This window comes from Coccinella septempunctata, chromosome 7, assembly GCF_907165205.1.
Source record: "Coccinella septempunctata chromosome 7, icCocSept1.1, whole genome shotgun sequence".
Classification (NCBI taxonomy): domain Eukaryota; kingdom Metazoa; phylum Arthropoda; class Insecta; order Coleoptera; family Coccinellidae; genus Coccinella; species Coccinella septempunctata.
Window position 1 is genome coordinate 8,364,475 of NC_058195.1, and position 16,670 is coordinate 8,381,144.

General features: G+C 37.6%; 1 protein-coding gene across 1 annotated transcript in view; it reads right to left on the reverse strand.

Moving 5' to 3' along the window:
• LOC123316628 (extracellular serine/threonine protein CG31145) overlaps positions 1 to 16,670 on the reverse strand; it is a 138,218-nt gene that overhangs the window by 22,843 nt on the left and 98,705 nt on the right. Inside the window, exons 7-9 of the mRNA XM_044902805.1 lie at positions 15,265 to 15,508; positions 13,500 to 13,693; positions 10,593 to 10,733 (exon numbers count right to left, since the gene is read on the reverse strand). Coding sequence (XP_044758740.1) covers positions 10,593 to 10,733; positions 13,500 to 13,693; positions 15,265 to 15,508 — 579 coding nt within the window. The remainder of the gene's footprint in view (positions 1 to 10,592; positions 10,734 to 13,499; positions 13,694 to 15,264; positions 15,509 to 16,670) is intronic.

Below are 16,670 nucleotides of genomic sequence, written 5' to 3' on the forward strand. Positions count from 1 at the left end.
GAAACACTCACACATTTTTCGTTTCTGATGAGGCTCGCATAAACTACATAGAGATGTAGTTTAGTCGTGGACTTAGAGACACATGATATAGAAAAAAGGAAAAGTTAGAGAAAAACGGCTAGGGAATATAGTCGTCTTTTGCTTTTGATGAAGATTTCATCCTCGTACTTTATCTCTATGTCGTGAATATAGAGTTTCCTCTTCTCTCGATGAAGCTTTACTTATTACTACAGCCCTAGGATATAGAGACTTTTATCGTTTTCCCAGAATTTGGCACGTTTTCTTCTTTATCTCTAAGTAGTCGACATAGAGATCCTTATCATCTCTCGAAAATGCATCATGTTCGTATAAATGAAGAAGTTGGAATGTCCAAGCACATCTTTTGCTTTCGATGAAGAGTGCATCCTCGTACCCTCATCTCTATGTAGTAAATGAAGAATTCCCCATTGTTTCTGGAAAATTTCCCTCTTTTTTCTATGAAGCCTTCTTTCTATTACTACAGCCCTATGTAATGGACCTAGAGACTCTTAGAATTTCCCGAGAATTTGCTATGTTTTTTGCTTTTGATGGTGCTTGCGTTCTTCTTCTAAGTCTCTAAGTCGTGGACATAGAGATCCTTATATTATCTCTCGAAAACGCGTCGTGTTGGTATAAATGAGAGAAGTTGAAATGTCCAAGCACGTCTTTTGCTTTCGATGAAGATTGCATCCTCGTACCTTTATCTCTATGTCGTAAATGAAGAGTTCCTTATTGTTTCTGGAAAATGTCTCTATTCTTTCGATGAAGCTTTACCCCCTATGTAATGGACATAGAGACTCTTATTATTTCCCGAGAATTTGCTATGTTTTTTGCTTTGATGGTGCTTGCGTCCTCCTTCTAAGTCTCTAAGTCGTGGACATAGAGGGAGACATTCAAGAGGAAGAAGAGGCAGAAATAGAGAAAGAAGAATTAATACAGGCACTGAAGAGTATGAAATTAGGTAAATCACCAGGGAGAGATAGAATAAGTGTGGAAATGTTGAGGAGTATGGGTGATAGAGGATTTGAAATACTTTGGAGGATTATTCGAAGAGTTTGGCAGTCTGAAGAAATACCAAAGGAATGGGAAGTAGGGTTACTGGTACCAATATACAAGGGCGGAGACAACAAAGAGTGCAAAAACTACAGGGGAATCACGTTGCTCAGCACAGTAAGGAAGATTTATGAAAAGATATTAGAGAACAGAATTAGAAAGAAGATAGAGAGCAAGTTGTTGAAATCTCAAAGTGGATTTAGGAAGAATCACAGCGTACAAGACCATATTTTCAGTTTGAAAGAATTGATGAGGCGGACTTTGGGAACAGATGGGGTTCTCTACCTGGCTTTTGTAGATATAGAGAAAGCTTTTGACAGGGTGGTACGGGAGACAGTGTGGCATGCTTTAAGAAGGAGAGGAGTCAGTGAAAAGATGATCAGCTTGATAAAGAAGTTGTACGAAAATACCGTGAACCAGATTATACTGAAGGGAAGAATTTCAGAGAGTTTCACGACGATAAGAGGACTGAGGCAGGGAGGAGGATTGAGCCCACTATTGTTCATAACCCTTATGGACGATATAATAGATAAAAGCAGACAAAAAACTAAAAAGGTTACAGTGGGTTTTCATAGAATGGAAAGGGTATGTGTTTCGGAGCTAGTGTTTGCAGATGATGTAGTAATATTGGCTAAAAGTGAAGAAGAATTACAACAGAACTTGAATATCTGGGATGAGGTTATATCGGAGTATGGAATGAAGATGAATAGAGGGAAAACAAAGGTGATGGCGGTGGCAAGACAGGAAAGAAGAATGGAAGTGTATTTGGGAGGACAAAAAATCGAACAGGTAGACAGATATAAATATCTAGGAGTTATTTTTGAACAACACGGGGGACGGGTCAATGAAATCGACAATAGAATAATAAAGACAAACAAACTATACCACGCCATGAGGTCAGGCATTATAAATAAGAGAGAAGTATCAAAGTCAACAAAGCTCAAAGTGTATAAATCGATCTACAGACCAACTTTGACTTATGGATGTGAAACATGGAACCTGAACTTGAGAGAAAAGTCAAGATTGCAGGCTATGGAAATGAAATACTTAAGGAGAGTAATGGGAGTGACTAGAAGAGACAGAATAAGGAATGAATCAATTAGAGAGGATTTGCAAGTGGAATCTTTAGAAGAATTTATTGAGAGGAGACAACTGGAATGGTGGGGACACTTGAATAGAATGGAGGAGGATACAATGACGAGGAGAATTTGGGATGCCAAAGATATCAGAAAGAGGAGACGGGGAAGACCAGAGAGAAGTTGGGGACAAGTCATTGCGGAGATATTGAATAAGAGGGGAACGAATATTCCGGAAGCTAGACGCATATCATTGGATAGAAAGAAATGGAGGGAATATATTCAGATGTAGAGGCCACACAACACCCTACACCCAATGGGTAAAAAGGGTCAAAATGACTATATATATATATATATATATATTATTTCCCGAGAATTTGCTATGTTTTTTGCTTTGATGGTGCTTGCGTCCTCCTTCTAAGTCTCTAAGTCGTGGACATAGAGATTCTTATTATCTCACGAAATTGCGTCGTGTTGGTATGAATGAAAGAAGTTGAAATGTTTAAGCACGCCTTTTGCTTTCGATGAAGATTGCATCCTCGTACCTTCATCTCTATGTCGTAAATGAAGAGTTCATTTATTGTTTCTGGAAAATGTCTGTCTTCTTTCGATGAAGCTTCACCCCCTATGTAATGGACATAGAGACTCTTATTATTTCCCGAGAATTTGCTATGTTTTTTGCTTTGATGGTGCTTGCGTTCTTCTTCTAAGTCTCTAAGTCGGGGACATAGAGATCCTTATATTATCTCTCGAAAACGCGTCGTCTTGGTATGAATGAAAGAAGTTGGAATGTCCAAGCATGTCTTTTGCTTTCGATGAAGATTGCATCCTCGTACCTCAATCTCTATGTCGTAAATGAAGAGTTCCTTATTATTTCTGGAAAATGTCTTCCTTCTTTCGATGAAGCTTTACTTCTATTACTATAGCCCTATGTAATGGATATAGGAACTCATATTATTATATTTCCCGAGAAATCGGCATGTTTTTTGCTTTTAATGGTGCTTGAATCCTCCTCTAAATCTCTAAGTCGTGGACATAGAGATCCTCATATTATCTCTCTAAAACGCATCATGATCGTATGAATTAAAGTAATTGAAAAGTCCAAGCATGTCTTTTGCTTATGATGAAGATAGCATCTCTATGTCGTAGATGAAGAGTTCCTTATTGTTTCTGGAAAATTTCTCCCTTTTTTCGATAAGCTTTACTTCTATTACTACACAGAGCCCTATGTAATGGATATAGAGACTCTTATTTCCCGCGAATTTGGCATAGAGACATGGAGACTCTCTATGTCATAGACATAGAGATTCTAATTTTTTCTAGAAAATGTCTCGTGTTCTCATGAACAAATGAGGGTGAAACGTTCGAATTCGTTTCTCGCCGATGAAACCCAACCCTCAATCATCGAAAAAACCGTCCGGCATAGGTATAAATTATGGAAAAACATTCAAATTTGCCACGAAAACAGCCAATTTATTACGGCGCACTTTATCGCCCCTCAACAGCCGAACGGACAATTAGAGTTCGCAACCTCAATTAAGGACTCCGAAAATGTTAATTCATGATACCAAGCCCGGGTCGGCCCTGGATATTGTTTTAACAAAATTAAAATTAATAAAGTTTAATATCACCCCCAAAAACGAACATAATGGATTTTAATTGATTCGCTAGAGAAATTATTATTCGAAATTGCCGCACTCGACTGAATGGCCCAGTTCGGGAAAAACTTGGTGGGAGAGATGAAAATTAGATAACTTTCTTAGAGGGCCTTGTTCGACGGAAGTTACCACCGCTTTTGCGGGGTCCCTTATTGGATTACGATGTCAACTATTCTTGAATTTCTTTGTCATTTGTAATTACGCGATGTAGACGGCGCATTTAATTCGATTTCGTTCCTACTACGGCCAGGTAATTTTATAAGTCTCTTAATTTCTCTAGAAGTGGTGTACCTGCCTGGAAAGTTTTGTCTTGAACTCCAGGCAATTTGTTTTGTACTTACATGCGGAGTTTTTATTATATGGCACAAACCTACCAGTATTTGTAGGTTACATTTTAATATTATAAAGTAGTAAAGAGAAAGAGTAAACTGCTCGTCACTCATGGTGATTTTATGGAGTGAATTGAAGGGAAATAAATGTTGATTCGATATCGAATGATAGTGATTCGTCCGCCAGCCAGAACCCAGACTTTCACTAAACGGACAATGGGGTCAAGAAACAAGACCGCTCTGTTTTCTGTTTTCCATGGGCCTTCACACCAGCCAAGAATATACTCACAGCAGGGGCAGAACTCGGACAGAACGGTGTGTTTCTAGTTGGCCGGTCCGGGAACAAGACAATGCGGTTCTCCGCTGTGTTCCTGCTCTCAACGGGCTTTCGCACCAGCCAAGAATCGTACTCACAGCAGGGGTAAAACTCGGAGAGGACGGGTTGTCTCTCCTTTCTTGATTTCAGTGGATCAAGGGCTTTCGCTCCAGATAGCACTGATTAAAATAGGAAGAGAAGAGCAAGGACGGGGTGGGTTGAGGCTGAGGATCTATCTTAACAGTGCGGAATGTTGGCTGACCTGGTACTAGGCGTGAACGTGGTTATCCCTCCAGTTAACGATAAGGAGAATAATCAATATACAGAATGGATCTGCCGCGAGAAAACAGCAAATAAGCAGGACAAAGAAATTCAAACAAGAAAAAAAGCTCAAGAGTATTCTTAAAGTTCCCTCTGATTATTCGTAAACCAAAATAAACTAAATAAATACTCGAAATTGCAAGAAACTCAATACAGAATGACGAACTGGCAGGGAAAAACAACTTCTTGAGTACCCACCTGTGGGGTGAGGAAGCGGCATGTCCCTCATGTGCTAAAAATCGGTTACAATTGCGTCGATAAAATGTCTTTACTCTGGCTCATCGGCACTACTGAACGAAAACGCAGTTATCTCAAAATTCAGGATTTTTTTTTAACGGTGCTACATCGTTTTTCAGAACGAAAAAGGAATTCAACAATACGTAATGTTTCAACGATGTCTTTATCCTGATTTGGAATTAAGATGGTGTTGATTGAAACCAAAATCGAAAAATAAATGGCAGAAATATCTTGAAATGAGGGTGGATTTTTGTTAAAACAATCAAATTCCATTACAAGCTTCATTTTGTTTGAATGTTTGCAATGCAAGAGGGATGCATCAACACTTCACATCCAAGCTCCTAGAGTTTCTGAGAAGTGACTATAAACGTGTGTGGTCTGGCGTTTTCCTGATAGAAAGCAACACCTCTCTGGCTGGATAATATTCCGGGAGTTTTGGTCAATCGCTGGCTTCAAACGGTCAAATCGTTGACAGAAGGGAAATTAATCCATTGTTTGACCATATGGAAGCAACTGTTAATGAATTATTCCATTTCTGTCGGACCAAATGCAGGGCAGAACCTTTATGGACTTGAGTCCTGTTTTGGCGATCTTTTGAGCTGGAAATTTTCTGATAACTATTCCAAATATTGCAAGAAATTTTCACAGTAGTGAATACTCGTTCCATAACGACGAAAAAATTAATCAGACCGGGAATACCTGACGAATCTCCGCCGAATTCAAAGTACTCATTTAACGCCACGCTTTCAGAAGTACACCTTCGTACGAAAATTCGCGCCCTTTTTAACGAGTAAGGGGAGCGAACACAGACTTGAGACATAATCAACTTTATAATCAACAGCTCCGATCTCCATGACGAGTTTACGAACACCTGAACAGGAGGAAATTTTTCCCGTAATGAGTTTCATAACTTTTTTATTATTGGACCCGGTATTCCGGCAACGAATGATATTAAACAAAGGGATCCGTCCTTCGGGACCTGTAAACATGTCAAGGACCCCGAAATTATAAAGCAAATTGTCTTCAACATTTCGCGATATTGTAAAACACGGAAGATAAATTACAGGCTCCACCAGCAGGCAGACGCCCAATTTGGCATTATCCACTTACGTCTTGTCAGAGAAAATTCGTTGCCTCCTAATAGCCATGAAAATATAAACTAGACGAGATGGAACACATGAGGCCCTGGGGCTATTGGTCCCAGGAAAATTCAGTGTTTGGGATGAGGGAAGGATATGCGGAAATGGGATCATATGGGGTCAGAGGGCCTTCCGAAATTCACATTTAACAAGTATCCATGCGGAAAATTTCATAGCACTCAAGTGGCTCTATCAATCAACGAGCGCTAGACATTCAAAATTGATGCTTCTTCTCCAGGAACTCTAATTGTTTCAACAAACAATTAGCAAGGGGTTGTTTGAGGAAATTAAGGCTTTTCCCTAAAGTTCATTTCCATCACAACAAACCATAGCGTTCATGAAACTTCAATTGTTTGATGAAGCTTCAAATGAGTGCTTAGTAGTCATGATAATTTGGTTGGTTGATCGAAATTTCAACTAATTTAACGAAATTTTATCTGATTTATTGTGGAACTGTCTCGGACTAACGATTGCTCAATGGAGCCTTCAGTGCCAAATTCAAAACAAGATTAAAAGTAGATCTACATTGAATGTAGATGGGTACATTTAATACACTGGCTTCGACCCAGAGGATTTACAAGAACTAGAAGAACTTCACTTAACTTTCATTAAAATACCAAGAATTTTATCGATTCACTCCATTCACTTTCATTTCAGCTCTCGGTTGGCCATGAAAAAATTTTCTCAAGTTTTTGTAACTAGAACGGAGTAAGGTTGGCACTCATGAAATGTCGTTAATGTCATAACGTCGTTGCCACAACTAATATCAAATAAAATTACGAAAATGCCGAAAGTGATTGAAAAAAGAGACAGGGTTTCAGGAAGTGCTGTTTAGAATTCAGGTATGCTCCTTCAAATAGTTATACCCTAATATTCTAAAATCCACAATACGTCAGACGGTAGCGAACATATTCAATGTAAGAGAATTTATATAATATGTTTCATCTGAATCTAAACGACTTATATTTCAGCTGAATATTTCCACAATCAGAAGGATTGTGAATGAAGAGGATGACAAAGAATTTCCTTCTATAGGGAAACCCAAAAAAGTGGTGGCATTTGAGAATTTTATGTTTGAGTGAATTAATGCGGAAAGTTTACTACAGGATTTTCTATGAATATCATCGTAGAATAAGTTCCCAATAATTAATTTTTCTATTTTTCATTTGACTTGTTCTATACATTGTAAATGTCTCAAGGTATCAATAAATACCTAATTATTATTATTATATCAATGTATTGAGATGAACAGCCACAAATACGAGCCAGTTGTCCTTGTTTTTTCATGTGAAATTTTTGTTCAAAGGTGATGTTCATCTTGACTTGAAACTTCCTTTAATTCCTTTTACTTATTTTGATGCAAGATGATTTTTGTTGAAGAATTTAACATTCTTGTAATCATCTGTTGATTCCTCCGGGAGATACCCATTCCCAACCACTGCATCATATGCATTTCATCTTCGTGTTAATATTTTTGGAATTTACAACTGATGTAACGTATTCAAACTTTAGCCAAAGAAGATAACGAACATTAACTCTCCTCAAGCTAGTGCATATTATGATATTATACTGATCTCTTGTATTTTCCATGCAAATAACTGGATTTGGTATGCCTTCAATCAGTTTATAACTTCAATTATGTTCGTCAAATATTTTCCTAAGAGATTCGACATTGTGATAAAATACGTAATGACAGAAACTTTTACGTAGAACGGGCTGTTGTAGCGTTGATTTAAAACCCAAAAATGTTTTGACAAGCGTCATAACCCTACATTTTCGTACTATACAGAGTGGAATGTGTCAAATTTTCATGGCCAACCTAGTGCAAAAGTGAATGGAGTATAGTTTTAGTATAAATCATCAGTTTCACGGAGTCCTTGTTTCAATTTTGTCAGGTTGAACTGGGTATAACGTTGAACTCGGCTTCAATCTGACCTGTACTTACAGGCCTTAATATTTAGACTTCGAGTGACTGTGCTCTATCAACAGATTACGCTGCATATTCCCTGAGCATCCTTGCAAGAGGTGCAGTCTCGACTACAACACTCTGGAAGCAAATCAGATCGTTGTGTCCTTTTCATGCCTGGTCTATCCATCTCTCACGGGTCAAATACTGCAAATCTACATATCAAACATTGATTTACGGCCTAAATCATGCCGATCGTACCGCAGTTCGACTAGGAATGGCAGTCGGCGCGTGAGTGTCAATCTAAATTCAATTCAACAGTCAACAATCTCAAATCCAATTTAGTAAAACACGCTTCCGCATCGATCTCCTTACGTTAAAAAGGAAAAAGTTGGACGTCTTTCCTCGTATTTTGACCTCGGGAGACGTCCGCGCGCTACTTGGATGTATGTCGGAGGTTTAACAGACATGGGAAACAATAACTCTGATATAATTGAATAGTTCCATTCACAAATTGGTTATTGAACAATAACACTGATAATGCTTGTTCTTCTGTTCTAATCACTGATCGGAAACGCTGTGAATTTCACACATTGTTGTTTTGAATTGAGAAAAGTTATGTCTCCGTTTAGGACGACGTATACGTAGGTACTCCATCCACTTTTAAAAAAGCGCTCGGTTTGCTATGGAAATTTGTCGCATTTCACACTGTATAGTACGAAAATATGAGATTATGACGCTTTTGTCAAAACATTTTTGGATTCTGTCTTCTCTCTTATTCGATTACTTTCTCTATTTTTGTATTATTAATTGATATTAGTTGTGGCCACTTTAATCTATATGGTGGTGGCAACGTCGTTATAACATTAACGACCAAAGATTATAGAGTAGAAAGATAGGAAACGAAGCGACTAAATACAGTGACTCTATCACTACGACTAAATACGACTCTATCAAACACAGTGGCGACAATTGGAAATTTAGTAAGAATATGGCGTCTCAGAAGCACAGATTTCAATGATTTCTAATTCGGAATGCGGATTGGCTCACGTCACTTCACGTGACCAAATCCGCCATATTCTTGCTAAAACGATGAAAAACGAGACCACAATTCTCGCCACTGTCTCGTTAGAGTCACTGTACGACTAAATACAGTAACTCTATCAAACACAGTGGCGACAATTGGAAATTTTGCAAGAATATGGCGGCTTGGAAGCCGCCTGCTATGATCTCTAATTCGGAATTCGGATTGGCTCACGTCACGTCATGTGACCAAATCTGCCATATTCTTGCTAAAACGATGAAAAACGAGACCACAATTGTGGCGACTGTGTTTGATAGAGTCACTGCACGACTAAAAGGATGTGGGCGCCATCTGTGTTTCAAATATGTTTTTAAGGCCCTAAGACTGGCTAAAATATCAATTCAAGGGACAAATGAAATTTTGTGAGATGTAAGATGGCCATTCTGATCAAAGAGGTTTTGAATGTTTTGATTTTTGGAACGCACGAGTAACATGTGACTCGGTCATTCATTGACTCTTATTTTCAGTGCTACGAAGTGGATAAAAATTTCAGGGCGTAAAGGCCTGCAAACACTACTGACTACACCATGTGCAATGAACATTTTACTGCACATCGATCGAGAACTGTTCATCCACGTCAATTGTTGTATGCAGGAAGGATACCTTGCAAGACGGGCCAATTTAGGAGAAATTATAACTTTTATACGTCCATTCAAAGATTCCCAATCGCTACTCTTTCAATATAGTCAGAAAGTTTTATCGATTTCGTTTTGGGTATCGAGGAACTGTCAAATTGTTGTTTGGAAAGTCAAAGTTCTATGAAACCTGCTGTGAGTGCTTCGTTCATTCATTAATCAATTCGTATAATGTGTCATAAAGATACCATATCATATCATATCATAAAGAAATTTAAAAAAAAACTCTACAGACGGGCTAATATACTGGTCTTGTATACCTCAGTTTTTTTTTGGTTGAGGTTCTGAAAATTCTGTAAATAATATGTAAGTAGCTGAAATGTGTATGCTATGATGATATATTGAATATTTGTTTATATTAATTTCTGATATGAATTGTACGAATTCATCTAAGTTTATTACATAATTCAAAACAACGTATTGAACAGAAATGATACCTTTGACGTATAGCAGATCACCATATAATTTCAAATTTTTGTGAATTCTTTATAAATTTCAAATAAAAATATAGCACATCTGAACAGAATCAGAACAAAACCATATTTTTGTTTTGTTGCTCAGGATGTTTTTTTTATGGTCTCAACAAAGTCGGTATTGAAATTCAAAATAGAATTTGAATTTCGCGCCCCTCTATTAAAAAAAAGAAAACTGTTACTAAACAGGTTTTCTGTATTGACAGTACGTTTTCATTGCCATTTTATTGTCAAATGTGTTTTCACTGATCAAAATGTAGTTGGTTTTTAGTACTAGAGATATGAGGGCGTTTCCTATCTTTATAGAATAAAGACTCGGCCTAGGTTTGAAATGAGAATTTTCTTACCTCAAAAGTTTTTGGAGAGTAGATTCTCTCAGGAGGCAGCATTGAAGGATAGGCGCTAAAATGGATATCTCATCATGAAAAGGTTTTCCAAACCCACGGCCGTGGTCGAGGTGAATTGGAAACGTGTCATTCCCGAAAATTCTGAAAAGAAAAAAAAAAATTAGCACAGTCTCTCGATCAAGAGCGTTTGACGTTGGGGATAATCCTGTTCCATCGAGTGGTATACAGGCGAGGGTGTTGTTGATACTCAACAAAAACGTCAATGCATTACAGCCCATATGCTAAACATAATACAAACAACCAATACACCAAACTTCATCGATCTTTCGACGTCAAATCTCCAAACACCATTTTCATGTAGCTGCATTCACCCTATATCAACGTGCCTACCTAATTTCATTCTTCGCACCCTCCGTAAAAGTGCCAAAATACAAAAAAGACAACAACGAAGAAACGGATCATTCTCTCCAACTTTTAACAAGCTGTAAATTCGGATAATGTATATCAAAGACGCGACGGAAAAGCTTCAATTATTTTAATTGGCTGCCGGATAACTCTCAAGGTTATTTCCGGAAGGTTTGAAGGATGGATAATTGGGGACTTCAAAGGACCGGATTTTGTGTGTCCCATTCCGTTTATAATTGCATATCGAAGGCGTTTAGGGGTGTGTCGGTGTTGTGTTTTGGGGTTGCTCAATGGATCGAATAATCCAGACGTCTTCGACTAATTGTATCTGAATTCTTGGGTAGGAAGGTCATTCGGAGATCGAAGAATTCCAATGTGGGAATGTGCTCTTAAACTATGCTCCAATACAGAGGAAGTTAACTTCGTATGTCTTACAAGGTCATATATGGGGAGTCCGGGAGAGTTGACACTCTGGAGCCACTCAAGTTGTATCTGTAAATGATAGCAACTCATTTTATTCCATGAAGACATCATGCTCAAAGAGGTAACGATAGAAAATAGTAGAGAGATGGTGAGATGAACATTTTGAGTATAGCAATTCTTTATCAAGAACCGAAAATTGGCTCATGTCTCCCTAACCCATGGGAGAGTTGTACAGGGAGAAAGAGACTTGAATAGAAGTTTGTTCATCAGGAAAAACATTGAAAAAAAAACAATTTCAAGATTATCTATGTCAAGGTTTTCACCATCAGATGTATCAGTGTATGAAAAACATATTTTCTATAGAAGTATAGTAGATCAGAGTAACTCTCCCTTATTTCCGAGATGTTTTTAACTTTTTTGATTTTGTATATTTTTTAAGTTCATTTCTGTTATTCAATTTTTGTTTTTGAACTTTTATCGAAGCTCAGTGCGGGAAACTTGGACAGTGATTGTGTCTCCCGACCATAGCATGGGTCAAGTCTCCCGCACTCCCTTTTAGCCTATTCAACAGATGTTTTCTTGAAACTTTTACAATTATTATTAAAAAAGCTCATCGTTTGTAAAACAATATCAATCAGCGAAAGCAATAAAACTAAATATCATCACCCACCTATTAAATTTTTCAGATAGTGTAACAAACAAAAATTATCCAATTTCTTACTTCTTAACAACAAAATCACGTTCAACCCTCTCACTCCAGAACTGTTATGATGGCGTCCAAAATGAAGCCGCCACTAGTTGTGCCTTGTTACGAGTAGGTATGTCGCAAGCTATTTACGATACCGGTAGCGCGAAATTTGAATGATATTTGAGGTGGTTCAAGTCTACCTGAGCAAGTCTCCCGGTCTCCCCCTACATGATTTCAGGTATCAGGAAAAAGGATAGGGAAGTACAAAACAAAAATACTCAGATGGGGATAGAGAATCGAAATAAGCGATAACAAATAGAGTGTCCCATTTGAAATAACGAGGTTTGTAGTATTTTTTTCGTACAAGCGGCAACGTCCCAACATTGAAAATATTTTAGTCACATAGATCAGAAGTTTAAAACCTAGTACCTTAATTTTCAGAACAATCCTATGTTCCCTTCTACGAATAATAGGACACCCACTGTGAGAAAACTTGTATATTCATGTTTTAAACCTTTTATGAGATTTGTCTGCAATTGATTCGACATTCGAGATAGTTTTCAGCAGTCACGGAATTCTACTGAAATGCTACACCCATAGAGAATGTCTCTGTTTCTGGCTACACCCTATTGGGCATTAGGGCTGCTAACATACCCTCATTCATTTTGAGGACATTAAAATTTCGTATATTGAATATGTAAAAATATGGGTATGAGATGAAGTTGAATCGGTTTTATACTCCGCTAATCGCCAACCGATTCGCAACGGTTGCAAATCGTTATTCACGATTACACACGTTGTTTATAACCCTTAATCCCCACCCTGTCCATTATGTTTCGAGTTTTCATTTCTATTCTACACCAACCCTTGAAATCCGATGTGCAGTCGATAACCAAAACAAATCTACCATTCAACAACGCTGTTTATTATTGGTAATGAATTAATTTCCGTCCAATTGCAACAAACAATGATTCTATCGGTTGTGTAATGAGAGTAGGATAAAAATTGAATTGTACCTGGTCGATTCGGCAATTACCGAATAATCAACCCCTATTAGTCGTCCATTTCATATTACGATTTATAAATGTGAACATTCATTACGAAATTCAGAAATGCATTTTATATGCCCATAGTCTACGGCCATTGGATTCCAATTTGATTTTGTGGCACGATTTAACTCCCGTATTATTGGAGTATTCGTGTTTCACATAACAATATATAATTTACGGGGTGACTATTTGACCTCATATTAATTTAAACAGTAGTAGACTCAAAAAAAATGAAGCATCATTTTCGAGTTGAAATATACGTTAAATATCTAAGCAAGACTGCAATGCAACATGTGAAGCAACGCTAAACACAACATCAGAAATAAAGGGTTCTATACTCACTTGAATGTCTCATAATGATGGCGATCCATATTTCCCATGAGAAAATCCAGGACGGACATGTCCATGAGATCGAACAACCGTCTACCCTGGTCATAAGGAGGAATTTCCCTGACCAGCGAACAGTAATTTCCTTCAGTTTCCCACTGCGCTTTCTTCCTTTTGTGGTAAGACCTCCTCCATGGATGCCTCCAAACCTAAAACATCTACTGTTCAGCCAAGGCAAGAACGATTTTGAAGAGGGATGAAGCGATAACTAATTTGGAAGATCGTATCAAGTACTATCGGACCCTAAAATTTCACTCCAAAATATCCATCGATAATGAAATGAAAGCGAAAATAGTGAAAGAGGTATTATGGAATTAATCCAGAGAATATTGTATGTATCAGACACATTTCAAAGGTATTTAGTAGTTATATTGTTAATTTTTTTGTCCAAAAGTGTAGACGGACCATGTTTTTGATTAACCTTAGTCTAAAGTGAATTTTTAAGAAAGTTACAAGTGTGTCAAGGCTATTGTAAATTTGTACATAGTAAAATTAAAATGGTTTTCGAGGATATATTGAAAAATTCTTAGCATTTCGTTTGGTTTTATAACCAAACGAAACTTCAATGTCAAAATATTTTATTACTCAACATATTCACCTCTTAATTGGATACATTTATTACAGCGGACCTGCAACGTCTCTAGACCTTTCAAAAAAAATGTTTCTTCTTGCTCTGTAACACAGACCTCCACAGCTTTTATAACCTCATCGTTTTTTTTCACTTAAGGAAAGAGATGATAGTCGCATGGAGCCAAATTTGGTGAATAAGGGGGGTGTTCTAGTAATTCAAACCCTAAATCACGAATGTTTTGCTTGGCAACATGAGATTTGTGTGCAGGGGCGTTGTCCTGTAAAATCAGAACACCTTTGTATAGCTTTCCGCGTCTTTTCTCTTTAATTTTTTCCCGTAGAGTGGTCAGTAATTTCGAATAGTAATCTCCGGTTATTGTTCTACCCTTATCCAAAAAATCAATCATGATTACTCCAGATCACCCAGATCACCTAATTTGGCTCCACTGAAGGTTTCTCCATGGGGTCACTTGAAATCCAAGATTTACGCTACCGAGCCTAAGTCACTGAATGATTTTCGAACTGGAATCATTAATGAATGCTGTCAAATTATACCAGAAATCTTGAGTAATGTAAGTGAACGTTTTCAGCAAAACTTATATAACTGCATGGAAAAAAATGGTGCCATTTCCAGCATTTGATAACCTAGCAACAAAAATAAGTATCTACTACTATTTTATCTGCCATTTCGATATCGATGGAAATTTTTGAAGCGAAATTTCAGGATAAGATAGTACTCAATAAGATCTTCAACATGAGATATAGCAACACCCCTCATCCCATTTCAAAATCAAGGGGTTGTGCTCATCCCCGTTAGGGAGTTACAGTTACAGGGATGCAAAGAGCGAAAAAGTTTTTCTCCCTCGAATCAGAAATTGATGTATCCAAGCGATTTTTCATTCACGGTATGAGAACCTAAACTGTATCTGTTCAAATCATTTCAAGTTTCGCTGAAGTTAGAAGAGGAATGTGAACTACGAAGTGCTTTAGTCAAAAAAACACTTCTGAATTAATTTCATCTTAAATGTTCACCGTCTAGGCTTCAGCAACTTCCAACGAGATTCTCTGAGAGCAACTGGATCATCCCAAATTGAAAAATTTTCTTCCGAATATTCGATATTGCGAAAACTTCGGGAATATACGGACTCACTTTTCTTGCCATGAAATCCAACGATGGGAGAAAAGCAGCGAAACTGCCCTCGAGCATGTCTGGGTTTCCACATATGGCGTGTGAGGTATCGCAGTAATATGTACATTTTCCATGGAAACAAACGTTATCCGATGGGGAGATGAAGAAGGTTTTCAGCAGTTCCCCTTCCGCCTTCTCGTATATGTCTCTGGTTATATTGATCAGCCGTCCCACCACCGGCATTGCCCTTCTGAAACCCAGCAATCTGGAACAAACAGGAAAAAATTTAGTTGATAAAATGTGTTCATCCAAATCAATTTCGTGGACTGCCCCCGTATACCGGTGATCTGAGTTTGGTAAAATTCATCCTCAGAAATATATTAGCAATCATCAGTCAGTTTTTCGAATCTGCTCGTTTGTTAGGTATTCTCTATAGTTGGGGAGCCCAAGAGGGAAATTCAGGATTTACTCGAGGGTGTCAGATTAATATGAGGGGAGTTATTTTGGACCCTGTAGAGTTGTAAAAGAAAAGTCACGTGTACATTCTCGAGAACGGTGGCTTTTTTTCTTAACGTGAAGCTAATGATTCAAGAAAAAAGGAAAAAATATAATCTGACAGTTTCAGCAAGCCGAAACAATAAAAATTGGCCATAAGGGTTACAAAAATCAGTTTTTTTCAATTAACTCCTCCCCTGGGCTTCAAATTATTTTTACATTCATTATAAAAGTTGTATAGCATAACATTTTCTACAAATTTTGTCCGAAGCTATTTTCTCTACGTTCGATAGTTTTTGAGATATATGGCGATGAATGTATATTAGATTGGGTTTCTACATTGACCTTGGCCTTTCGCATGTGTGGCTAAGTTCCGAGCCTTTAGCACCTTCTAGCTCGAAAACAGTTGAAAGTATGAAAAATTGCTCCGGTCATAAGTTGTATAGAATTTTATTATCTACAACATTCATAATGTTGTGGATTTTCAAAAAAGGCGATCCTCATAAACTTGAAAATTATCATCCTATTAGATTATTACAGAGTTTTTCGAAATTATTCGAAATTATTGTCCTTTCTAAATTACTAGCGTTTTTTAATAGCTGCAACATCATAAATACGAATCAACATGGCTCAATAAAAAATAAATCTACAACCACAGCTATATTTGATTTCACTCAAAAAATTATCGAGCAGCTCGAGAGGGAAAATTTGACTTTGGGGATGTTTCTGGACCTTTCCAAGGCATTTGACTGCATCAATATAGAAATACTTCTGAAGAAACTGTATGCTTATGGAGTGAGAGGTCCGGCATACTCTTGGTTGTCCACTTATTTAAATGGAAGGAAACAATATGTTTCAATAAACAGATCAGGCAGGAATTTCAGTTCTCGTGCTGTTGAATTGATGGTAGGCATTCCACAGGGCAGTATTCT